The sequence below is a fragment of the Trachemys scripta genome, chromosome 1 (assembly GCF_013100865.1).
Source record: "Trachemys scripta elegans isolate TJP31775 chromosome 1, CAS_Tse_1.0, whole genome shotgun sequence".
Taxonomy (NCBI): domain Eukaryota; kingdom Metazoa; phylum Chordata; order Testudines; family Emydidae; genus Trachemys; species Trachemys scripta.
In genome coordinates this window covers 160,078,415-160,105,326 of record NC_048298.1, presented here as the reverse complement: position 1 = coordinate 160,105,326, position 26,912 = coordinate 160,078,415, and the positions used below count along the sequence as shown (strand labels likewise).

Below are 26,912 nucleotides of genomic sequence, written 5' to 3'. Positions count from 1 at the left end.
AGTGCACTTCACTAGGAGCTGCTGGATGCTCTGAACTTTTGTAAACCAGGCCACTGATTCAGGTGCCTAATAGACAGGGGACCCTAACCTTAGGAATTCTCATTATTTTCCACCTCTTTTCCCACCTCTGCAGCATGGGGAGCAGGTCACTTGTTTATACCCACATAATACTTTCCCCATCATTACAAGGGCCTTGAGCACTGATGCACCTCAGCACCTCCACCTATTCTCGGCCTCTGGAACACTTTGCATTACACTGTAATACTTTGGTCTAATTTGGGTTGTTGGGTTTAGTGTGTGGCTGCTGAGTGGTGTTGGTGACCTGTGACATAGAAGAAGTCAGACTAGATGATCTGATGGTTCCTTCTGGCCTTAAACTTTGAATATTTGGAAAAGGATTGAGGCTTCTATACCTGGCATAAGTAACAATTACATAAGAAATCAAATAACGAACTACTTATATCTGTTGGATAAGGTAAAGAGCCAGAGAAGAGGATACAACTGGTGAAGAGAACTGATTAAGATGATACAACCTACGTATGCTTGGAGGGATTAGATTTTTACTGGTAAATGTTGGCAAATATAGATTTCACCATACACAAAAAGATGAAAAAATACTTCCATTGATGATCATCAAAACTTACAGATGGGCAAAGAAAGAAAAATGCTGTTTGAGAACTTAGCTTGATTGAAGTATATTTACTTTGTACACTATGACATGTGATGCTGACAATGTGTGTTTTAAATGGGTATGAGCTTTAACTTTTTAAATTCGACATCATTATTTCCCATAATTTCCCACAGCTGTGAAAATTTAAAATTTATAAAAATAAAAAAAAATCTTAAAAATAAACACTGATATCATCCATTGAAATAAAAAATAAATGAAAATTGAATTCTGACAAGCCTAAACATGTCAACACTGGTGTACTTTTTCCTGTGTGTTATCTTTGGATTGAATTTATGAACTGAGTTAAAGACTTTTAAAATACTGACTGTTGGGGGGCCTACCCTTCCAAACTAGTTTTGTGAATAGGTCTGCGAGCCTTCAACGTAGAACTTCCAATTCCTGTTCAAGGAAGTTTTTGGTTTTTATTTTGTTTTAAATGAATATTGTACTTAACAGCCATTACTGTACTTCCAGCCTACAAATACTGTATCTAAGAAGCTAGTCACAGGAACTTTCTGCTATTGGCCAATTATAATAAAATGAACCTCCTCTAACGCAAGGCTGAGTCTCCAACCGGCAGAACCAGATTCCCTAAGAGCAAAGTAACCAGTTTGCTCTCTACTGTAATACTACATTGCAAGGAGTCAGCTTCTCATACCACAGCTCTCCGAGATGCACTCTCCAGAAGATTATTTAAGAACTAGGAGGAGCAGGCATGCAGAAACTGTTTAACAGAAAGGCACTCAAGACGCATTACTTAAACAAATGGTCAAAATCATACTTTTCAGAATACACTGAAGTTTACCCTTAGAAGTAGGATTACTGCACTGAAGAACAAAACAAAACAAAAAAAAAGACTGCCACCAGCACAGGATTATAAGGTAAACAGTTGGTTTTATTTTGCATTAATAGTTGCAAATATTACAGAAACAGTATACAGTACAGTTTAAAATGAAATAACTAAGTGTGAAGATACACAAATAGTGGATGTCTCCCCTGCTCAGAATTTGATAGTGCTACTAGTAAATATGCTCTCAACAGTTTTACTGCTCATGTATATATGAATGCTAATTTGTGAGACAAGTTTTAATGCATAAATTTATTTTTCTGGAAGTGTGCCAGAATCACCTTAAAGGAAAGGACTTGCTTTTAATTTTCAAAGTCAGTAGAATCTTGTATTAGGAAGGTTCATGTTTAAAACTGTGAGAGGCGTACATCAAAACACACTTGAAATGATATACCGGCAGAGTGCTTCACTCAGTTTGTCAAATTAAGTTTACCAAGTGAAAAACTGTATACACAGAAGAGCATACTTATTTTAATTTTCTATTAAGATACTTGGGTTTCTCTTAAGATTGCATATTAACATATTTACTTCTGCATATGTTAAAGTCAAAGCACTAAAACTTAGATCAATTAGGATTTTTATGACGACTAGAGCTTTTGAACTTTATTTGAAGAGTCATGGGAAAGGGAGTGTTTGTGTACATTTAGTAGCACTGACATCATGCATCTGGCATTTAAGAAAAGTATTGCTGATACATGAACAGAACTTTTGACTGAATGCTTGTCTATCTATAGGCAAAATCTGAATGCCTCATAACAATACAAAATAGGCAAATCAAGGAGTAAGTTATTTCTAAAATTTAAGAAACCTGAGCAACAGAAAACAAAAATCTGAATGCTACGTGTTTTTGAAATACAAGAGATGGTTTAGTGGATTGATCCAAATATGGAAAAAGGACACTTTCAAATTAATGTCAGGTTGCACATTTCTTTATTTATATTTCAAGCTCCATCATACATGAAAGAATTTTACAAAACCAATTTTACTTTTCTCTGTTTTTTGCCTCCCAGCCTGGGTCAAGATCCACTGATTTTCATGCATAAGCACAATGCTGCAATGTAAATACTGAAGGAGTATACTGACTCCTATCTTGCCAATGGATTTTTTTTAAGAATTATCTTAAAAACATTCCTATGTGGAATAATTTTTGTAAAAGCCTGTGACTATAGAACCTAAAATTTTGGACCCAATTTGACCTGACAAGATAAATCATGTATTGCCTACAAATGTGATTTCTCTCTAATTGATTCTAAAGCCTCTGTACTGCCCAAAATTCTAATAATACTGCCCATCAAAAATCATGAACAGTGAAGGGTACCAAAAACTCAGAAAATGTACAGTATCAGAAATGCTAGCAATAGCAGTAGTACACCTCTACCCCAATATAATGCTGTCCTCGGGAGCCAAAATATCTTACCGTGTTATAGGTGAAACCGCGTTATATCAAACTTGCTTTGATCCGACGGAGTGTGCAGCCCTCCCCTCCCCTCCCCCAGAGCACTGCTTAACCGCGTTATATTCGTATTCATGGTATATCGGGTCATGTTATATCGGGGTAGAGGTGTAATTCAATAGGAATGTATTTCCATGAGCAACAGTGGTTTCATTTAGAGATCATGGATACTGGTCTCTCTCTCTCCCCTCAGCCAAGGTAGCATATTAACCAAGATTCTTACCATATGTAGTGGGAAAAACAAAGGAGAGGTATGTGCATGCGAATGCACAGAGATCTGATCATAATGATTGGCAAAGGAAAAGCAAGTTGGTTGTGCTTTTCTGCACTTCATGATATACAGAGAAGGCCTGAATTTATTAATTGTATTAATAATTAAAATAAATTTATGTATTAAAGAAAAGTGTGTTCAATTTGGTGGTGGTGTTGTTTATAACATTAGAAATTCAGGTCTTCTTTACCCTGTTCTTCCCACAAGGCCATATGGACAACTAATAGAATGACCTACTCCTACTAATACCAGGAAAGTGAAACCTCAGCAGGAAAGGATTTTTATTCCCTGTTTACACTGTGTTTTTCATTAATGCCTATTTAACTCAAACACCTGGCCTACAGTTGAGAGGAAAGATTTATTTAGATTCCACATCCTTTCCCCTTCAACTAAGGGCTTAGTAAGCTCCCACTGTAAATTTTTTAGTCTTCCAATGAAATCTCTGGCAAAGTCATGGAAGACAAGACTATACTGATTGTTTTGTATGTTAGAAATACCAACATACAAAAATTCACACTTTCAGTCCTCTTTATATATTATGAAGGACCTAGAAAGCAAGCCTCCCTTGATTCCCATCTCCCCTCTTTGCAGGACACCTTTAACAGATATTAACCAAGTAAAATATTACAAAATGAAATTAGCTATCTACAATAGATTTTTAGCTATAAGTAGTCTCCTAGCCTCTATTTCCAAAGTAACAGACTCAGTTTACAGTACGTTCTGGATTTATTGAGAAGTGAGAGTCACATAATCCATCATTGCCTTTTTTGTATTTACCAATAAATTGGCACTGACATTTCTTTCTCAAAGATAGTGAATTATACTACTTTACCTCTCAAACTGGGACTCCCATTTAAAATAGTGAGTTATCCTGAAAAACTGATGGCATGATATGCCTTGAAGGAAGGTGCTGCAGTACAATCCACCTGCTAAGGGGATGGAATGGAGAGTTCATATACGTGCATTTGGAAGGAGATTAAAGAGAATCCACTTTATCCAATTCAAGATTCTCCAGTGTCAACTCCAGCACCTCTAAATATAGGGTATACTTAGAAATACAGTAATAATCTCTCTCTGTGTTAGTTATATTTGTAGCCATGTCTAATGCAGCTCCTTTCTTAGGCTACCACTTGAAGTAATCATGATAATGACAATTCTAACTCTTGTTTCACTTAGAACAGTGGTTCCCAAACTTTAACAACCTGTGAACCCCTTTCATGAAAATGTCAAGTCTCGCGAACCCTCTCCTAAAAATGAATATTTCCAGGGATTTTCTCCTTTACGAGAGTATAAATTATAAAAGCAGTGATCTTGGAAATACACAATTTGTTTTTATGACATGCTTATTACATACTATTTATTATTAATTATTATTTATCATTACAGTATTTTTATTACATTATGAAAATGGCAACACTCTTCCAACATCTCACTTTTGTAGCTTGTATCACTTTAAATAAGCCTGTTATAAGACAAGGCTCCTATGTTTCATCAAGGAGTATCAGATGTGAAACAGCAGGAAGGTATTTAAGAAGTCAACTCAAAAAGTTCCTCCTACACAAGCATTCAGGTCTTGAGCAGTCCAGGCAGACAACGCACGTTACAACAAAGCTTAAACTTATTCTTCATAATAATTTTAAAAACAACACTAGCTGCCTATTTCATTTTAAAAACAGCAAAAAATATCCACCTCAATTTCCTTTTCTTATAAGGAGTCTTGAAGTTTAAATCTCTTCAGTGTGATAGATATGCTTGCTTTGATCTGCTTAGCTCTTGGAAGTCCAGGGGCTCTGGGCTGCTGGTCCCATGCTGCCTGAGGTCCCTAGGGACAGCTCAGTCCGCCATTAGGGAATTTTCCCCCCAAAACCCCTGTAACATTTCATGAACCCCAGTTTGGGAACTACTGACTTAGAACAACTTAACCTGTGAATCATTCCCACCTCACTTCTGAATCCTGTTTTCATTTACTGGGAGTGTTTTCTCAAAGCTCTCCACCCTGAACTATTTGAATCATGATTGCCCGATCAAACAGGCTCTATCCAGAGAGAACTCTGAGTTCAACACAAGGATTCCAAACTTCAGGCTGAAGGGCAGACAGACAATAGACAGTAACTGGTATTTTCATATGTCTATGCACAGGATTTAAACTATATGTAAACACATTATAAAGGAGAAGGAACTGGAAACCTTCCACAGACAAAAACTGAAGACTAAATAATCCAGCTCTAGCCTTGTAGAAATTGGGTAATGGGATATAAAGCCTTTCACCTGTAGCTCATTGGAGCCTATTTGACCCAGATCATCTGACAGCTAGTTGGGTGGCCAATGTAAAGTGAATTGGGGGGTTTAGGCTACATCCTCATATAACTGTGTCCACAAAAACTTGTCAGGTTTGTTAGCGTAGGGGCCATGGGTTGGTTTAAGATCTCTCTCACCCCCAGAAGCAGAGCAGTGCAGGTGGTTACACTACTACTGCCTCTGCTCTACTGTACTTGGATAGAGAGCTTGATTGTGGAGTCAGCATACAGTTGATGTGTGCTCTTTGCACAGTGCAGTTCTTTTGATGAAAATACTGAAAGTTGTCTGGAAAGCTCTTTCACACTTTAGTAAAGCTCTGTTTCACGGGGACAATGTCAGCATTCTGGTCTGGCAGCTGTGAAATGGGACCAAGCACTAGTTGGCAATCTACAGAGTATGAATTTTTAGTCTTCAGTTGTATAAGTCAAGAGCGCAAACCTTGAATGGTCTGGGTAGCTCCCAGATGCCACAGAAATTAAATGCATTGATTTCACCCATCTCCCATGCTACTCGGCTTTCTTGCCCTCAAAGTATAGCAGTGGCTGAGCTTCCAAAATAGTCACCATTGCAGCTGAGGTTTGCCTAATTTTCATTGGGGAAGTTTTATGATTTGTAGTTGTATCACATTTGCATTAACAATCAAGTAAAGGTGAAGCTACTCCATTTTGTAGTCACAAATTAACTGAAGAAAGGTCAGCATCTCCATTACTCATTTTAAAAAACTGGCAGGGTTTTCAAAAAGGGGCACTGACAACATTAAGACATTTTTAAAGTTAGGATGTTAGCTACGGTAAAAGCCATGTTAGAAACTTTAAAAAGCTCCATTCTCGTTTCTAATTAGGTTTATTCACTCCCATTACACAGATTGCCTGTTTCTGCAGTTAGTAAAAAGAGTAGTTTGTCAGTCTGGACTTCCAGGTGCAGTGTACGTTTAACAACAAAAGGCCACCTCCAGGCTGTTAGTGTTGAGTTCTGGAAGTCCATACTGCATGCACTTCTCACTTTCCATTACCCAAAGAAACGGTGAGATACAGCACAACTGCTATCTGTACGCATGGGAATTGTGACAATTATTATTATGGCAATGTTTAAAATAAAGGATCCAAAACTTGCAGGTTTCTAATCCAAATCCTGGTTTTGCCAATGACAAAAATGTGTACAAGATACTTCATTACTTATCTCAGTTTCCTCAACTGTAAACAGAGGCAATAAAACATTTACCTCACAGGAACATGTGGAGGATCAGCTGTTGTAGAGTACTTTGAAGGCATAAAAGCTTACAGACTATGTCTTGCACCAGCCACCATTTCTTCACATTCCACTAATGTTAGTGCTTCAGCCCATTCTCGACCCTGTACTATCTCAGCTGCTCACAATCCCCTCCTCCACCCAGCATCTCAAGGCTAGCAACTTACAATAATTCTCATTCTTACCAGAATATAATGGTTTTACAAAATTCTGCAGTTCCCTCTCCTGGAGTTTACCATTCCTTCAGGAACCCTCAATCCCTACTATTATGTCCAAAGAGATCACTTTTTCCCCTGTCCGTCATATCCAGAACTTCCCACTCATCCCTCACACCTTCAAACAACCCTCTCATTAATATCACTAGCCCTTTCAGCTCTTAACAAAGCTTCTTCCTTGTTTTCCCTTCACAACTGTCCTCTTTAATCCCACTCCCAGTTTCACACACTGCACTCACTTCTCCTCAAAACCTACTCATGCTAATCACCAAGTATCTAAATATTCAACCTCGCACAAATTCACCACTTTCTGCTCACATCAGAGCCCTGATCCTCTATTAACAACCCTATAAGGAGTCAGCGGCAGAGCCTACCCGCAGCAAGCTAGGACAGCTGTATGGACAAATAGCCCCCAAAGCACTTGCTCTGGTATGATCCCAGTTGACTGTCACGTTCTTAATGTAAGCCCCAAGCATCAGATTTCTAACGTCAGCATTATTGCCCACTACTGTTACTTTTTCAACACAATGGACAACGATGTTGCACTACAAACGTGCAGTGCAGTTTAATACACTATAACAACCTTCAGTATATAAAGCCTGTTCAAGTGGGTATGTTTTTTCAGGCTGAACAACCTTCACAGAGTCCCTCTGTTTGCTACATTCCTTTTATTGCACAACATATAACACACAGATACCCAGAGTGTTTATAGTGAATAATTCATTTTTTACAATATGCACAAATGCAGCAGTGTTTCAAAAATAGAAGCTGGTCTAACTGGATTGAATTTGGCACAGAAGCAGAAAATGTGACTTGTTCCAATACAATTTACTATTTTTCCATGAATATCAGCTTGTTTAACATTTTAAAGCAGTGACTTTTTTTAATAGAGGAAATAGTCATCAAGCCTGCTTACCATTTGATAAACAAAAAAAATAGCCTGCATATCCTGTGAGCAAGATGTTTTAAATTAAAAAAAGAAAACCTGTGCCTGCACTTAATTTTTCTTCTGTATCTACTTTAATGCAGCATTAGGGGTAATCTCACTGGAAGATTCTACAGCAAAATGTTGAAAGCATAACAAATTGTTCTCCAATTTTGTGAGAAAATACGCAAGCAAAGCTGTTAAATAAACTGAAAATTCAGATCTAATCTAATTTTTCCCATGTGGACCAAAAAATATTTTAACTACAGGCATTTCAAATGTTGCACATCTCAACGAGCCTATTCTTGCACTACTAATATGACGCACCTAAGAATGACGACTTGGACTCCAGATCACACTACACTCTTAAAACTCTGCTCACAGCCACTGTGCTCAAAAGCAACTGTGATGCAGGGTTCTTCTCTCTCATATAGTCTATACCGTTGTTTCTGAACACAGTTGTAATATAGCTTGGAACCACGTTAGAAATGGATATCAACTGTGTTTGCAGCCATTCAAGGCTGCACTGTGTTTGACTGAAAATACTGAGCACTTACACCGCTTGTTTTGAGCCATAGCATAATGAGACTGCCAGCAGTTACACAATCTACCTATCCCCCACTTCAACTTGTCAACTGTATTTATCTGAAACTTCTGAATTAGTTGCCAACACACTGAGAAGCTTAATTGGCAAGCAGTGTCTGCAGGCAAGGGCTAGGCTGAAAGGATGTAAGATATGGAAATAAGTTTCAATTGCCTACATTCCATTCCCACTAAGACAGTAAAATAAAAACACAAAGTCATCCAATTATTAATAGCTACTTAAAGTGTTTTCCTCTTAACTCTGTGAGTTTAATATTTGAACACTAATTGCTCAATCTGTGAGCGTGTAGGGAAAGATAGGAGACTAGTATTCTGAATATTCCAGTACACAGTCCCAGGATATTCATACACTATCACTACATTTTCCTATAAGGAAGAGTGCATTCCCCAATTTGAAGATAATGTCACTCAAATACATGGAAATTAAGTAGACAGTTTTTTAAAAACACACAAAATCCCAAAACACTATTTTTCTGCCATTGCATGTTTACACTAACACTGAATTGGCAGCCAACGTTTCATTATGATTATAACTGGTTTTGAAGGGGTAACATGGTGACTGCTTGTTTTAAAGTTTTCCAACAATTAACTGCAAATCATTCAGCTTCACAAAAGCTCTATTTTGCCACCTTCCATTACCACCAATGGTGTACCCTTATAACTTGCCTTTTAATTATAGGCTTCTTAAATCATACTAAATTAACACGGGTCAACAGATGTGTTAGGTTATGCTAAAACAGATTTTCAGGTCACTTCTCTGAAGTTTTATTCAGCACTCCCGATTACTTTCACATGCCCCAATCTGAACTTTCCCTGGAGCAGTCTAAATGGTGCCAAGCAATTCTGAAACATTTCAAAAGAATGTTATCTTTAACGAATCACATGTCTTCTACTAGGGGCAGATGTACAGTAAGTTTAGCTATGCTAAGGAATTATTGCAACAACATGAATACATCATGCAAGGGCTTCTTTGTTTGTGCAAAATAATGTTTTCCAGTAGATTAACAAGCTTGCCTGATCTTAAGTCTTTGTACATTACCAAAACACTGACACTGCTGGATTTGTTGGCTCTTAGAAAAATATTACATTGTATCACAAAAAAACGAAGATAGCAGCAAAAAACAAGAAAAATCAAGGAGAACATGGGGAGACTACCAATGCTAGGATACAGTATCTATCTTTACTTCAATTACTTATGCCCCGCAGCAAAAAGTCTGAATACAGTTTACATTTATTGTTGTTTGATTTCCTGTTAAATCTTCCTGTGGACAGGCATATTTAAGAGTTTGTTGGAAATATATTCACAAGTGTTCAGTTTCATAACTTTTCATTATTCAAAAATGTATTTAGGGACCTTAAGTGTAGACTAGGGATAAGAGAAACTACAACTGTACTATTATTTAAGGTGTTCACACTACTGTGTAAATATGTACAAAAGGTGTTTTGCATACTGACAATTTATAGGAATCACTCCTTTGCTGTCATTACGTGTGCCACTACTCAGATGCTATAATACTGAACTTGATTGTTAAAGATCTTTTTTTAATATATTGATGATTTAAAAAAAAAAAAAGTTGTCCTGTCACTACCAAAAAAACAGCAAAAATGTTATTACATTCTACTAGTTTACACTTACTAACTGTGGAGGCAACTCTTTACGCAGTAACTCTAAGCAATTTTGAATTATTTGAAGGTTATGGAGTTGAATCTTGGTAGTATGATGGTGAACTCTGATAACATTACAGAAAGGCTTTAAAAACGTAACTTGCTTCATATATTCTAACGTGTTCTGATCTAATTGGTGAAGTTCATCTGAAAATTAACCTTGTGCAAAAGGTACACTTCAATTAAGGGTGGTGGGAACATTTCAAGATAGGACGCACTTGAACTCTCCCTATTAAGTCTATAGAAAGGGAGATGTAGTGTCCCAGTCTGCACAAATCGTCCATTTTTGCTACCAGTGAGAAGTTTATCCCAAAGGTAAAGGTAACAGAGAGTAAACCCTACCTAAATGCTAACTGTTAGAACATTCAGATCATCTCTGTAGACACAATGAAAAGGATTTCAGAGCCAAACAAGGGACCATGACTGTAGTCATGGTACTCTGTATAGTTATGTAAGGACCAGTGAACAGTTTACAGTAAGTTTTTATCATTTATCCTTTGTCACAGCAGGCAGTCATGACCTCTATAGCTAAGGACGCACAGAAGTTTCTTTTACAACTCCATTACCACATGCTCCTCTCTTCCTTCAGTCTTCACCTCTTTGAAATTTTCCATTCTTGCTTTTTGCCAGATGGTAAGGTTTTTGGAAATTTGAGCAAAATCTTATTAGTCATTTTTGAGTTAAAGGAGAGTGGGGAGTGTTGTGTTTTTCTTCAAGGCACATGATGAGAAATTTCTACTAGCCAAACTTTAATAAAAACAGTACTACAGCACTAGCTGGTTGATATCGGAGTTCACATCCCAAATGTACATACCTGTTTTGCTGACTAGACCTAAGGTTCCTGTTCATTCACAGAAAAGATTATAAATATAATTTAACCCAGAAGTAATCTACTCTTGGTAATTTGTTGCTCTGTTGCATCTAACGTAGATGTATCAGGTTGACAACTCGTTATCCTGATAGACAAAGCAGCAGTTTGGAATCAACATGAACAAATTTAGACATTAACTTAAAGAAAATCCTAAATTGGTCTAGATATAAACAATTTATTTTCCATTCTATATATAGAACATATATTTCCCATTCAACATATAAACAATTTATTAAAGAAAGTCACTAACTTCACATTTAATGATGCTTATGTAATTTACACTCCTAAGTGTAGTTATCTTTGGTTTATAATTTAAATATATCCCTCATCTCAGATCTAGTATAACCAATGTTTAATTCCAGAAAAGTTTCAGAGTCATGTTGTAGAAGTCCTCTGGAAAAATATTTGGGCTGACTAAAGCTCTGTGACATTAAAATGAATTTTACACTAGTAGCTCCAAATGTAAGGTCATCAGGTACTATACAACTTTATCATTATGCTGTACTTGCACAAAAATCCTGAACTAGACAGTTACCCCAAGTCCTATTCCAGAGCGGTAGCTGGGAACTGAGATTCTACTGTAAAAACAAGCCCATAAATTATTTTCTCCTTTGATAGGGAGCGGGGGTGTAGGAAGAGGAGAAGAGGGCTTAATAGCAGTAGTACTGAAACAGCCACGAAAATGCCACTACATTAAAACATGTCAATTCCACATTTGAGATTCCAGTCCATATAAGGTTTTTCACCACACTGTTTAAGACTACCACTATTTGAAAGCCCCCATGAGTCTGAGAGACAGCAATAAGCACAAGAAACACAAACAGTCATCTGGGGCTCTGCTTACGTAATGACCCGTACAGTATAACATTTAACTAAATACTTTAAAACTATTACACTCCAAAGACAGTGTAAGCTAAACATTCAAAGAAAGCTTCACTGCAAGTGTGCTGTTTTGTTAAAGTTGCATCATCAGACATTGGTTTCATTCCCTTCCAAAATCCTGCTATAATTTTTTTTGAAGAATGATGGAGGGCTGATAGTAGGAATAGGCAACACTGCTGAAGCTGATTTTTAGTTGTCCACAGATGATAGAGAACACAGGCACAGGAAAGGGTGGAACACTGCCTCTTCAAGATCATTTTGAAGGAGCAGCTGAAAAGACTACAGGAAATTCATTTTCTAAGGGACTAATCATCTAACAGTCTACACACCTTACATACTTACATGAATAAAAAATTCATACATTAAGTTAATTAAAATCAGAGTGCTGTACCAAAATAAAAAAATCAAATAGAACTTAAACCTCTTAAAACATACCTATTACATGGCACTTACCCAGTTCCAGAAAGAGAAGATGCCACAATGCCAGGCTTCAGAGGACAAAATATAGACTATACCCATTTCCCTTGACTAGATGATCTCAGGAGGTCATCTAGTCCAACCCCCTGCTCAAAGCAGGACTAATTCCCAACTAAATCATCCCAGCCAGGGCTTTGTCAAGCCTGACCTTAAAAACCTCTAAGGAAGGAGATTCCACCACCTCTCTAGGTAACAGTGCTTCACCACCCTCCTAGTGAAAAAGATTTTCCTAATATTCAACCTAAACCACCCCCTCTGCAACTTGAGACCATTATTCCTTGTTCTGTCATCTGCCACCACTGAGAACAGTCTAGATCCATCCTCTTTGGAACCCCCTTTCAGGTAGCTGAAAGCAGCTATCAAATCCCCCCTCATTCTTCTCTTCTGCAGACTAAACAATCCCAGTTCCCTCAGCCTCTCCTCATAAGTCATGTGCTACAGCCCCCTAATCATTTTTGTTGCCCTCCGCTGGACTCTTTCCAATTTTTCCACATCCTTCTTCTAGTGTGGGGCCCCAAACTGGACATAGATGAGGCCTCACCAATGTCGAATAGAGGGAAATGATCACGTCCCTCGATCTGCTGGCAATGCCCCTACTTATACAGCCTAAAATGCCATTAGCCTTCTTGGCAACAAGGGCACACTGTTTATTCATATCCAGCTTCTCGTCCACTGTATCCCCTAGGTCCTTTTCTGCAGAACTGCTTCCTAGCCATTCAGTCCCTAGTCTGTAACAGTGAATGGGATTCTTCTGTCCTAAGTGAAGGACTCTGCACTTGTCCTTGTTGAACCTCATCAGGTTTCTTTTGGCCCAATCCTCTAATTTGCCTAGGTTCCTCTGTATCCTATCCCTACCCTCCAGCGTATCTACCACTCCTCCCAATTTAGTGTTATCTGCAAACTTGCTGAGAGTGCAGTCCACGTCATCCTCCAGATCATTAATGAAGATATTGAACAAAACCGACCCTTGGGGCACTCCGCTTGATACCAGCTGCCAACTAGACATGGAGCCATTGATCACTACCCGTTGAGCCCAACGATCTAGCCAGCTTTCTATCCACCTTATAGTCCACTCATCCAGCCCATACTACTTTAACTTGCTGAAAAGAATACTGTGCGAGACCGTATCAAAAGCTTTGCTAAAGTCAAGAAATAACACATCCACTGCTTTCCCCTCATCCACAGACCCAATTATCTCTTCATAGAAGGCAATTAGGTTAGTCAGGCATGACTTGCCCTTGGTGAATCCATGCTGACTGTTCCTGATCACTTTCCTCTCCTCTAAGTGCTTCAGAATTGATTCCTTGAGGACCTGCTCCATGATTTTTCCAGGGACTGAGGTGAGGCTGACTGGCCTGTAGTTCCCTGGATCCTCCTCCTTCCTTTTTTTAAAGATGGGGACTACATTAGCCTTTTTCCAGTCATCCGGGACCTCCCCCCAATCGCCATGAGTTTTCAAAGATAGTGGCCAATGGCTCTGCAATCACATCCGCCAACTCCTTTGGCACCCTCGGATGCAGCGCATCCGGCCCCATGGACTTGCACTCGTCCAGTTCTTCTAAATAGTCCCAAACCACTTCTTTCTCCACAGAGGGCTCGTCACCTCCTCCCCATACTGCCCAGTGCAGCAGTCTGGGAGCTGACCTTGTTTGTGAAGACAGAGGAAAAAAAAAAAAAAGAAAAAAAAAAAAAAAAAAAACATTGAGTACATGAGCTTTTTCCACATCCTCGGTCACTAGGAAGCCTAGTTCAAGGTTGTCCCATGTGTCATTTGAAAGATAAATTCCTCAGATTTGCAGTTAAATCCTAGTCTGTGCTATAACCTTAGTATCAGAAGAACATGACTATTTTTAATATAGATAATCCTCAAATGGGTTCCAAGTACCTCCTTGACTCTATCTGGTATATTCTAGTTAGGTTTCTATGCTTGAAATGAAAAGCTTGTGGAGTAATGTGATTAGAAACTAGAATCAAATTCATTTTCCATTAAAAATTATAGGAGAGACTCACAGAGAGGAAGAGAATATAGGATGTCCTGGTCTGATATAAACCTTATTAGCTTGAGATGGCTTTATTAGTCACATGTTGTAGAACTATGAATATGTTAAGCAGGTACAGTAGAACCTCAGTGATTCAAACACCTCAGGAATGGAGATTGTTCGTAACTGAATAAAATGTGGTTGTTCTTTCAAAAGGTTACAACTGAACATTGACTCAATACAGCTTTGAAACTTTATTATGCAGAAGAAAAATGCTACTTTTAACCATCTTAATTTAAATGAAACAAGCACAGAAACCGTTTCCTTACCCCCTTTATATTTTTTTGTAAAGGTAAGTTTACATTTTTTTGACGTTTATGTTTAACATAGTACTGTATTGTACACTGTTTGTTTTGTTTTTTCCTCTCTTTTTTTTCCCGTCGTCTCTGCTGACTGATTGGGTACTTCCAGTTCCAAATGAGGCGTGTGGTTGACCAGTCAGTTCGCAACTCTGGTGTTAGTAACTCTGAGGTTCTACTGTAATTCTAATAAAGACAGAGAAAACCTTCCAACTATACTACCATGAATGCTGTATGCACCAAATACAACTTACAAAACAATAAAGGAATTTTAAAAGTAGCTACCCCTTAGTTTAACTATACAGGCCTTGGAAGGAGAGGGATGGGGGACAGAGATTTCTGAATCATGTTAAACAAAAGGCCTAAAATAGCTTTTCCAAACAAAAACATTTCACTTTTGAAGGTCTAGCTTGTAACAACCCAGGGCTAGAAATTAAGTGCTGTGTGGCCCATTGGGAAGCTGAGAATGCTATAAAACTCTTGTTTCTAATCCTGCAAATTCAGAACTACACTAGTAGGAATTTCACCTCACACTCCAAGAATTCATATTAAAATGTAAATTATTTTATGACAATTTTTTTTCAAACATGCCCTACCTTCATTTTCTAATCCATTTTAAATTTCTAGATAAACCATAAAACTACTACTGGCACAGGACTGAACAGCCCATCTTGGGCCTAAGGCCAGTGTACATTTGGGGAGTAAGTTCTGCAGTGAAAAGGCTGGGATATGCTCTCAACTGGCATCTGTTTGAAGCAAGTCAAAGGCTTGGGGTTTTACAGCAAGTCCTAGTGGAAGTAGATTAGTGGGCAGGGTGTAGGTGAAGGAGTCAGCAATACATGTTAAATGCAATTTATCAAATAGCTGTGATCACCCGATACAAGGTATATTTAGTCAGATGCTCATCTTCTCCCATTTGCTGTTTTTGACATTTTATCTCTGTGCACAGGAATAGCTCTCTGCCATTTGCATAGCCAGTTTGTGTGCCAATAATTGCTAAACAGGGGTTATTTTTGTTCTTGTTGTTGTTACATTTAGGATTACAGTGACATCAACTCATAAGGAAAGAAAGTTAGCTTGCTGTTCCTTGCACAGCGGAAAAAATGAAAGACCGCCTTCAAGAACTTAAACTGCGAGCAAAAGAACTGCAGCTAGCTGAAGAGAACAGCTGTGTGCCTGAGGTGAAAGAAGACCAACTAGAGTTTGAACAGCAAGCTATTATTTATGAGAAAGAGCCCATAACTGAGAGGCACCTAAATGAAATCCAGAGACTTCAGGATGAAATTAGTAACTTGGCAGAAGATGTTCAAAAGTTTGGTCAGCAGCAGAAAAGCCTTGTGTCCTCAATGAGAAGGTTCAGTGTTCTTAAAAAGGAGTCCAACATTACAAGAGAAATAAAAATACAAGCAGAGCATGTAAGTAAATGCTTGGATGAACTATCAAAAACACTGAAGAAGTCTGAAAGCGAACACGGGCCATCTTCTGCCATTGTAAGAATCCTTACATCTCAGCATGCGTTCCTTTTCTGGCGTTTCCAGAACACCATGCTTTCATACAATGATGCTATAACAGCCAAGCAGGAGAAATGCAAGACATTCATTGTCCGCCAGCTTGACGTGGTTGGGAAAGAGGTCTCCGAAGAAGAAGTGAATGATATGCTTCAACAAGGAAAATGGGAGATTTTCAATGAAAATCTGCTTACTGAAGTCAAAATCACTAAAGCTCAACTATCGGAGATTGAACAAAGACACAAAGAACTGGTCAATCTGGAGAACCACATCAAAGACTTGAAGGAATTGTTTATCCAGATCTCGCTTCTGGTGGAGAAACAAGGAGAAATCATCAACAACATTGAAATGGGTGTAAACAATACTCAAGATTATGTTCAAACATCAAAAGAGAAGTTTAGACTTGCAGCCAAGTATAGAAAGAGAAACCCTTGTAAAGCAATATGTTGCTGGTGTTGTCCACGCTGCAGATAACAAAAAGGGATGATTCTCAATATTCACAGGCTACTATTTTGCCAGCAGAAATTTTGAAGCAGTTCTGTGGGTTCCATTTACACTTCAGTTTGTCTCTGCTTACTCTCCCCCACCTCGAGGGCTCTTTCCTTCTACTTCTGTGCATCTCACATTCAAAAGGGAAAAAAAAAAAATCCTGTCTGTACTCCTGCAAGTGACTACTTCTCTAGAATTCTCAGCAGTTTGTCTCTTCTGATCGGCTGTGGTAGAAGTGTTATATTGGAAACACAGATGAAGCAGAGGAAGTGGAAAGATCACCTTTTCTGATCCTACCAACCCAGAGTAATCCTGCTTTACAAGAGGTTGTCCAGTGGAGCTGGTGGGTTATCACAGTGACCAGTGTGATATAAACGCAAGGTGTAGGAGGTTCCACCAGTGGTGCTCGGCAGTATTAACAGTATTGCTAACACCAAACATTCAGAAATCATGTCAGGCCCCAAAAACTATGAGACTGGCTTAATTATAGTTAAAAATTTATATAAAAGTTTAAGGTTATTTTTATTTGCCTTCTGGTTTTTGAGCTTTCAACTTGCAACTGAGTCATGTTTTCAGGCTTTTCTCAGCAACTATGAGGGCTAGCAACTTTTTTTTGTTTTTAAATTTGCAAGCTGAGATATCTATTTAATCACTTTTCTCCAGGAATGAGCCTTTAAATTAAGACATCATGTATAACTAAAACCATGATAAAAATCACAAGTGTTGCCAACTGGAGAGAAGAACCACGCACATTTCTCCATTTATAAAACGTGTGAATTATATTTCTGTCCAGAGTGAATGTATGTGTTTATGATGTGTAATTAATGTGTTTATATCTTAACTATTTAAATACAAGGACTGAACCAAACAATTCTAAATTATCAAGGTAACCACTGTTTTCTAAAAGTGTGAATTAGAGAAATATAGAAACCTCATTCAATGGCTATACTGTCCGTATTTTATTCTATTCCCTCACTCAAAACTTTCCCTCTCCCCATTCCCACACAGAGATTATCCAATAGTTCCTATTTAGCAAGGTGAGTATTTAGAACACACCAAGTTAGTTAGGTTTTTCAGTCTTCAGTTAGTTAAAGATCTCAGATCACTTGCACTTCAAGAAAAGTATTTCTTAAATTCAATTAACCTGTAGAGTTGCCAATTTAGGTTGGATGTATTCCTGGAGGTTTCATCACATGACAAACTTTAATTAAAGCAGAACTGAACTTACATCAAATATGCAAGTACATGAATATTTCCATATAAAACTACACTGAGAATGTTACAGTGGCAATAAATACAACAGTAAGATCATGAAAAAAGCACTCCATACCAAAATACAGTACTGTGGACTATATACATTTATTCCCTGATGGTGCCTATGTAGCCAAAGTGACGTGAATTAATTCTCCTCTTCAAACTTCAGAATCTATATCTCAAGCTTTTCAACTTCTGACAAATTAATTAAAAAACAGTCTGTGAATTTACCTTTTAAAACTATGTTTATGATTAAACAATCAGACATTACCTCTTCATCCACTGCAAACTTACAATGGAGTCCAACTCAGAGATGGTAGCAAAGATTAGATAGGAGCCTAATGCAGAGGTGTCCAAGCTGCTTTTTTCTTTTGTATCAGTTCCCCTCGAGATAGATGGATGGTTGGATGCCCTCCAGGCCCTACTTTCACCAGGCCTCAGCCATGTTCCTCTCATCCTTTTATCTCTGTTCGCTTTATCTTCCCATACCTTGTTTCTTCTTTTAAGCATATTTGCCTTTCGATTTATAATTTTGTTTTGCTTCTGGTGTTTTTGTTCCCCCCTCCCATCCTGCCTAAAGAGCTACGTGCTGTGGTGCTTGAGTCCCCTGGAGCCACAAGGAGAGAAGATGAGAAACAAAACTTGAGCTAGCTGAGCCTGCAGCCTTAGACACTTAAGCTGCATTAGGAAGGCAGGAAGTGAAGACAAATGACTTTTGAGAGACAGACCATTGTTTTACTTGCAGCAGAAGTATTTCTGCAGTGGGAAGAAGTAGGTGGATCTGGAGTGCTAAAGCCATGTACATCCCCACTGCTGTCTCCCTCCTCTGCTCAAAGTCCCATTTGGAATAGCATTGCACCCTCCAGCTTTCAAAATGCTGGCCTACTGCAATTCTAATTGAGAATGCCAATGCAATTACTTCAGGAAAAACTTGGAAACATTTCCAAACTCCCCTGGGGCATGCTAAAATCCAGGCAAATCTAAAGACATTCAGAGTGGTCAGATCAAAGCCTACTGAAATTCTGAGAAACTGGAGTTGCTAGTTTTCTCTGATAATTATGCTAGAATCCCATCAAGTCACTATTGGTGCTAATAAACCCACACAGAGAACTACTAAACTAATTCTAAACACTTACATTTAGCTTAGAAATATAATGAAGCAATTCCCCACTCCAAATTTAAGTTATAATCCAAACTAACCTGTGTCAAAGTATTATCAGAAGCTTGGATTCCAAAGAAACTCTTAACAGAAAGATTCTTTGAATTCCTCCTTTGGACACTAATGCAATCTGCCAAGATTTCATGTAAAGGCTTTGATTATAGCAAGCAACTTCTATAAGATACAGACCTACATTTTAAAAGCGAATAGTGATTTGGGGTGCTCAATTTGACACACTTGAGTGGGGCCTAACTTCCAGAAGGTCCTTCTGAAAATAAGGCTACTTTAAACAAGTCTCAAGTTCAGCAACCACAAATTGGGACATCCAAAAACATTAGTGAAAACACACAAAGTCTAAGTGGGCTAAGATTATATATATATCATGCATCAGCATTAAGATAATATTTATCAAGTTTCAGGTACAAAAAGCACAAGAATTTTTTTTTCTCCCAAAAGCTTTCTACTAAAGCAGAACCTTCTATGGCGGTGGTTTTCAAACTGTGGGTTGTGGAATGGAAGGCATTGGGTCGCAGTGGCTCTCATCAGCACCACCAACCGGGCCATTAATAGTCCCATCGGCGGTGCTGCCCGTCAAAGACAGGCTAGTTCCTACCTGTTCCAACATCACGCTGCGGAAGCAGCCAGCATCAGGTCCGGCTCCTAGATGCGGGGGCCACAGGGCTCCGTGCGCTGCTCCCGCACTGAGCACTGGCTCTGCACTGGGGGGGCGGTAGCTGCGGGTGAGAGCCACCCCGAGCCGCTTGTGCGCCTCTGCCTAAGAGCTGAACATGCTGCTTCTGTGGCATAGCGGTGTCAAGACAGGTGGAAAGTCTGCCTCTGCACCCCAGCTGTGCCAACCAGGAGCCACCGGAGGTAAGCCCTGAGCCCCCTCCCCCTATCCCAGCCCTGAGCCCCCTCCCACACCCTGAACCTCTCATTCCCGGCCCCGCAGCCCTCACCCACACTCTTTGCCCCAGCCCTGAGCCCCTCCCAAATCTCTCATCCCCAGCTCCGTTGGGTCATGGGCATCAACAATTTTCTTCAATTGGGTCGCCAGAAAAAAAACTTTGAGAACTACTGTTCTATGGTATACTGCAGGAGTCTCAAACATGCAGCCCATGGGCCCACCATAGGTGCTGACTCAGTACTGGAGCACCCACAGGGAAAAATTAGTGGGTGCTCTGCACCCACCGGCGGCCAAGCTCCCCCCTTTCACCTCCTCCCCCCGAGCATGCCACGTCCCTGCTGCTCTGCCTACCTCCCAGAGCTTTCTGCCCAGCCGCCGCCAAACAGCTGTTTGCATGCTCCGGGAAGAGGGGCGAGGAGGGAGAAGCGGGAACGTGGCATGTTCAGGGGAAGAGGCAGGGCCAGGGCAGGGATTTGGGGAAGGAGTTGGAATAGGGGCAGGGAGGGAGCGTGTTTATTGTTTGAGTGAGGTGGTTTGGCATTCTGCTTTGGCTGCTGCCTGCCAAAGGTAGAATGTTTGCAGCTCTGCGGGACGAGTGATTTGGGTGGGAAGTTCTCTTGAAAGTGCGGGTTGGATGGTTTTGTTTACTTGAATCAGATCAATGTGCGTCTATCCCCCACTATCTCAGGACAGCACCTCCTACCTCCTGTTACAAGACATGTGCTCACATGCGGCACATGCTCCCTGCCTACAAACTGCAGCTGGCTGCTGCCTGCCCCTTCAGCATTTTCATTCTTTTGTGTACACGAACTAGGAGGCTCTTCCCCCACAGGAACGGTTACAACAGAACATCACCTTGTGGAAGCTAGTGTCCTCTTTGCCTTTAGCCCCAGCCCAGATGCTCAGAGCTGGGGCTGGGGCTAAAGGCATCCTGCACATGTTGCCATACCTCTGGCCCCAGAGCCGTAGACTACCTTTAAATCAACAGACAGGAGTCACAAGAGACTTGACCACCAGACCCTAAACTGAGACCAGCAAACTCATATCATGCAACATCAGTTTGGTTTTAAATCGTAGACTCAGGAGGCGAGAGTCAAGTGTCTTGCCCAGGCTCTCCATTTTCCCTTTCAGATCAAATCCTTCTTGGTGCCTCCAGAGTAGCTGACAGGGCAGGCGAGCCATGATATGTTCAGCAGGGCCCCACAGGTCTCAGTTCATTTTTTACTATACTTTTGTATCATTGTATGAAAAGGTTTCAGTGATGCGGCCCTGAGGCCAATGTACTAGTCCTCATGTGGCCCTTGTGGTAATTTGAGTTTGAGACCCCTGGTATACTGTGTATACCCTATAGACACTTTGGCTTTGGAAGAGTTAAGTGGAAACAAGCCAGCAGAAAGAAAGAGAAAGAAAGAAAAGGCTGCCATAACTAATATGCTACCAACATGCACCGTTCCCTGAACCCTTAAAAAAAAGTGGCCTTCTTTCTGTACCTGAATGGGAGGAAAACTATGACAAAAGTTCAAGAAACCCTGCCTAAAATATTATTCTAATGAAGTGCACATTTTAACAAACACCACCTGTTTACGCAAGATCCCATGTGGTATAGATGTACATATTGCAGTCTTATCTGTGAAAAAAATGTGTTACCAGTCTAGCTCTTCCTGCTAACACAGTTTACTTCAAAAGAAAAAAACACTTCTATTTTTGAACATGGAATAAAGCCCAGGTTTTCAACAATAGTTATGGAAAATAATTTTCCATCTAGGAGGAAGTAAATAGTGAAAGAATTTGTTTCTGTTGTCCATATTAGAGCACAGTAAGACAGACAAATATATAATATATTGCCAAGGTTTTGAGAGGAAAAACAAAAACAGGCGTAGGGCTCAAAGGCTGCTATTAACTGATGAAAGTAGAACGTATATGGACATTGTGAGACTTTGATGTGGATCGTTTATGTTGGTTAGCCAAGGCACTTGAGGTATATGTGTGCAACTAATAAAAACACAAGATCTTATTAGTGCAGTTTACTAGAACATAAAATGGGCTTTCTATAGCCGCAGAGTTATACAGAAAAACTAACAGACAAAGGAAAATACATTTTGGTTAGAAAAGTGCGTTAGATAGTCATGACTGTGTTATGCAACTATTTGATACATTAGCAGCCACAGTCCCTCATTAACAAAATGATAGCAGAAAAGAAAAACAACTTTCTGCCTTGAAAATACAACATTTCCCCTTGCCCTACCCAGCAATCTATTATAAGCCTCAAGGGCTATCACTGACATTTTTATGAAATTTACCCTCTCATTGTCATGCTTTCAAGCACTTAGAGAGAGAAGATCATTTTTAATAATGCCAGCAGGCTGGATATTTGTCTACATAATATGAGATCTAGACCCTCCCTCCCAATTAGAGCATAGGGGAATTTAAGCACAAAAGAAGAAAATCCATTAGCATTAGACATCTGTTTAAACTGCTAAGACATCGATGAGAGAACTGACCCATATGAATCACTGGAACACAAGCCTTACTTTCTATTACTCTAACTTATTTTCCACTGTTGTTCACTGCATATAAAATATTGATTAGCCATTTAAGTGTTCTAACACTAACACTCTTACAAGACCTACATTAGCAAAACAAGCTTAGCAAATTAAGCAGTAGTGTTGTATGGCAAAGAAAATGTAGTAGGCCAATGTCTTAAGATACTACTTCTCGCGATGGCTAAATTAAAAAGCAGATGCCAACAGGACCTAAAGAGAGATGACTTAAAAGGACATTAAACTAAGACATAATTATTACTGATAACCACATTCTAATGGGTTCCCCCTGTGGTACCACTTGGAACTGGGGTAACACTGAGCCAGACTGTCCCACCAGCCTGTGCTCCCTTTAACTGTATTGCTGTGACAAGCTGCAGACCCACTTCCGGTCTCACATTTTCACCAGCATACATACACATAGGGACACACCCAGCTGTTGTAACAGGCAGGCTGAGTAGTCCCTGCATGGGAAGACTTCAGCAAAGGAACTACCCAGATACTCAAGTGCACCCCCCCCCGGAGTGAAAACTCAAAATTACACCATCTTGTGCTGCACAGAGAACTGTACAGCACAAGCTCATGAAATTTGCTCCTTCTCTCAACGTGGAGAGCGATATGCAACAGCTTTTTGCCCCCCCAGTTATGAATTCCACACACTGGGTTATGACAAAACGGAACAAGTTTATTAACTACAAAAGGTAGATTTTAATTGATTATAAGGGATAGCAAACAGGTCAAAGCAGATTACCTAGCAAATGAAACAAACATGCAAGGTAAGATCAATATACTAAAGAAACTGGTTATAACTAGCAAATTCTCACCCTAACTGTTGTTTTGGGCAGAATGCAGAGGTTCTTGAAGGCAAGCTGCTCTTGCTTGCAGCTTAAAACTCTAGGTATTTCTTTCACAGGCAAGACACCTTTCCAGCTTGGGCTCAGCTCTTCTCTTCCCAGTCTTTTTCTTAGATGTTTCCAGCAGTCATCTTGGGTGAGGAGACAGTGAAGAATGACCTCCGTTGAGGTCACTCCCCTGCCTCAAACAGCTTTTGCTTATGGCGGGAAGCCTTTGTTTCCAAACTTAGTTCCCACGCCAGTCAGTGGAAAAACACTGGTATTCCAAGATGGATTCCAGTACCAGGTGACTTAATCACGTGACCCTACAGCCATAACTCAAAGACTAATTGTAAGGTCCTCAGGAAGCCTTTCTAGGAAGGTAGGAGATTAGCATCTTCAAAGACCTATTGTTCTAATGGCTCTTCCTCACAGTGAGCCATCTAGACTGATTGCATTCTGTCTGGTGGGCGTTCCCCAGGTGTAAACCCACTGGTAATTGATACATAGTCAATATTCTTAACTTCAGATACAGAAATGATACATGCAAACAAATAGGATAATCATATTCAGTAAAATCATAACCTTTTCAATGATACCTCGCATGACCCATCTTGCCTAAAATACATCTTGGTTATGCTATAATCACTTCATAACAATATCTCTATGAAGAATATGGGGCATAATGTCTCACACCTCAAAAAACTACAGTAACGTGGTTTCTTAAAGTACAGCTCAAGTAAAAAAGTTTTAGATCTAAAAATAAAAAAGCAACAGTTTAATCCAGAAAGTCTGTTCCCTATGTGTATTCAGTTATATTTGTTAACTTTAATAGAGGGAAAAAAAATACACAATTTTTACTTTTTTTTTTTTTTTTTACTTATTAGCCCTGGTCAAATTTACAGGAACCAGATTCTACTTATTCTTGTGCATCAACACAATTACTGAACTACCACATTTCCAAAAGCGTTCACCAACTGTGCATATTTGAATTTTTGGATATTCAACTTGACACAGCTAGGTTTTGATTTTCAGCAAAACTGAGCACCCACAGCTATATTGATAAATGGACTACACACTTTAATAGGCATTTATTTTACTTGACATGGATTGGAATTGTATTTGGACATGCTCTTATATATGTTCAGACATGTCAGTTAATGCAAAGGGAGATGGCAGATCTAGAAATTCTATCTAGCTGTATTAAATAGATATCAGTGGTGTGCTCTCATCTGGAATACCCTGTGCTTCATACAGAACTGGTTATCCTGTCTCAAAGAAAAGATATTGCAGCAATCAACGAGGGGCTCAGAGAATAGTGCCAACAATGATTACGGGCATGGGAAAATCCTCATATGCAGAGAGTTTAAAAAATTGGGATTGCTTATCTTAGGAAATGAATAAAAAGGGACATGATATAAGCATATAAAATAAGTGGTAGAGAGAAGAGTGGTCAGGGACTTCTGCTCTCCCTGTCTCAGGTGACAATGAAATTAGAAGGTGGCAAATTCAAAACTGATAAAGTTAGAATGAGCAACTCATTTCCACCTGAATTTACTGAACCCAAGAATTTAGCAATATTCAAAAAGGGACTGGACATGTATATGCATAACAAGAACATTCAGAATTCTGCATTGATTGTAATCAGCACCTTCTATCAGAGAGTCTGAATCCGGCCGCCAGCAGACCCCGTGATCAGCGCCTTCCCCCTGCTCCCCCCGCCTCCTGCCCGTGGCAATCAGCTGGTTTGAGGTGTTCAGGAGGCAAGAGGGAGGAGCGAGGACTCGGCGCGCAGGCTCCTCCTCCCTCCCCTGCCTCCTGAACGCCGCAAACCAGCTGATTGCCACGGGCAGGAGGCAGGGGAGGAGCGAGGATGCGGCGTGTGGAGTAAATGGGGAGAAGGTGAGGGGGAGAAGAGGCGGGTTAAGGGTGAGGGCTTGGGGGAAGGGTTGGAATGGGCGGGCCGAGGGTTGAGCCCCCCATCCCTGGTGCTTTCACAGTACGGGAAGCTGCCGCTCCTGCTGTGCAACATGCTTCTCCTAGCCCTACGGCAACTTCAGCCTCCTTGCCTGCCTCATTGTCTGCAGTGCCAGTGGGGGCACCTCCCATTGCTTCATACTCAGCAATGATGATTGTAGTATTAAATTGTTTTTTTTAAATTGTTTAAAACTTATACCTGTATTAAATTGCTTGTTTAAAATGTACATAACGCCTTTTGTTTGGCAAAAAAAAATCCCTGGAACCTAAGCCCCCACCCCCACTTACATTAATTCTTATGGGGAAATTGGATTTGCTTAATATCGTTTTGCTTAATGTGGGGAAATTGGATTCGCTTAATTTTGTTTGGCTTAATGTTGCCTTTTTCAGGAACATAACTACAACGTTAAGCGAGGAGTTACTGTATTATCATCATTTCACAGATGAGCAAACTGGAGGAAGAAACATTTAAGAGCCTGATTTTCAAACAGCCATATGATTATGCATATATAAAAGGCATCTTCATGCACCCATGATTAGTTAGGCGCATAACTAACCATGTAACTACAAATACTTTGTGTGTACAATTGAGGTATTTGAATACACAGAATTGCACCTGCTCTATTTAAAAAAAAAAAAAAAAAAAAAGGTCAGGCACTACACTGATTTCTTGAAGGTGACACAAGAGGTTTGTGGCAGAGCTGAGACCAGGACCTGGGCTGAGTTTCATTTCTATGCCTTTACGGCCATCATTCCTTCCCAATGCAATTTTTATTAGTACTGATGGAATTGGAGCTGTTCTGTAATAATTTATGAATACTCTACGTTGACGTGGTTACTGGTATATTTACTGTATGACTATATTGGTTTCATTTAACAGGGGCCTGTAAGCAAAAACATGCAGAAAACAAAAGAAAGGCTCAAAATAAGCCACCTTTCAGCAAACACTTAGAGCTTATTAAGGGCTGTTAGCTTTAAGAGTCTACCTCCTCCTCAGTCTGCAAATCCAATTTTGTCCAGAAGGGCCAAAGCCAACTTAGGCAGAAGAGCAAATGAGTACAGCAGGTCAAAAAGTCTCTCTGAAGAGATGGGGGTAGTTGTTCAGGGGAACCAAGTGGAGAGACAGGCAGAAGTGAGGCCTAAATAGGTTACCATCAGGGATGGCAAGCCTTAGGTAAGGTTGACATGCATGTAGACATTTAAAATCCTCTCTCTAAATGCTTTATTCCTATTCCTACCATACTTTGTTTTAAGAAGGGTGTATGGTCACTATATTCACTATTGTCAGACTCCTGAAAGGAAGAACTACAGGTGCCAGATCTCAGTCAGGCAGTCTAGATAAGACTGGTTGATTAAACAGAGTGCTGTATCCCAGGGCCCAATCTAGGAGTGGAAGAATTGTGGAATTCCACTCCAGGAGAGGCTAAGGCACAAGGCTTAAGACATGAGAGGGAACACAGAATGTAAAGGTGCAGCTAGCCT

General features: G+C 39.7%; 2 protein-coding genes across 6 annotated transcripts in view; one reads left to right on the top strand and one right to left on the bottom strand.

Moving 5' to 3' along the window:
- ARL13B (ADP ribosylation factor like GTPase 13B) overlaps positions 1–26,912 on the bottom strand; it is a 79,004-nt gene that overhangs the window by 35,860 nt on the left and 16,232 nt on the right. The window lies entirely within an intron of this gene.
- On the top strand, positions 1,267–17,841 carry STX19 (syntaxin 19). The gene is made up of 2 exons (XM_034791332.1): positions 1,267–1,551; positions 15,802–17,841. Exon 2 carries the CDS (start codon positions 15,867–15,869, stop codon positions 16,743–16,745), a length of 879 nt encoding a protein of 292 aa, XP_034647223.1. The 5' UTR covers positions 1,267–1,551; positions 15,802–15,866; the 3' UTR covers positions 16,746–17,841.

Coding starts and splice junctions, on each gene's coding strand:
- STX19 (XM_034791332.1), top strand. CDS start 15,867: ATGAAAGACCGCCTTCAAGAACTTAAACTGCGAGCAAAAGAACTGCAG.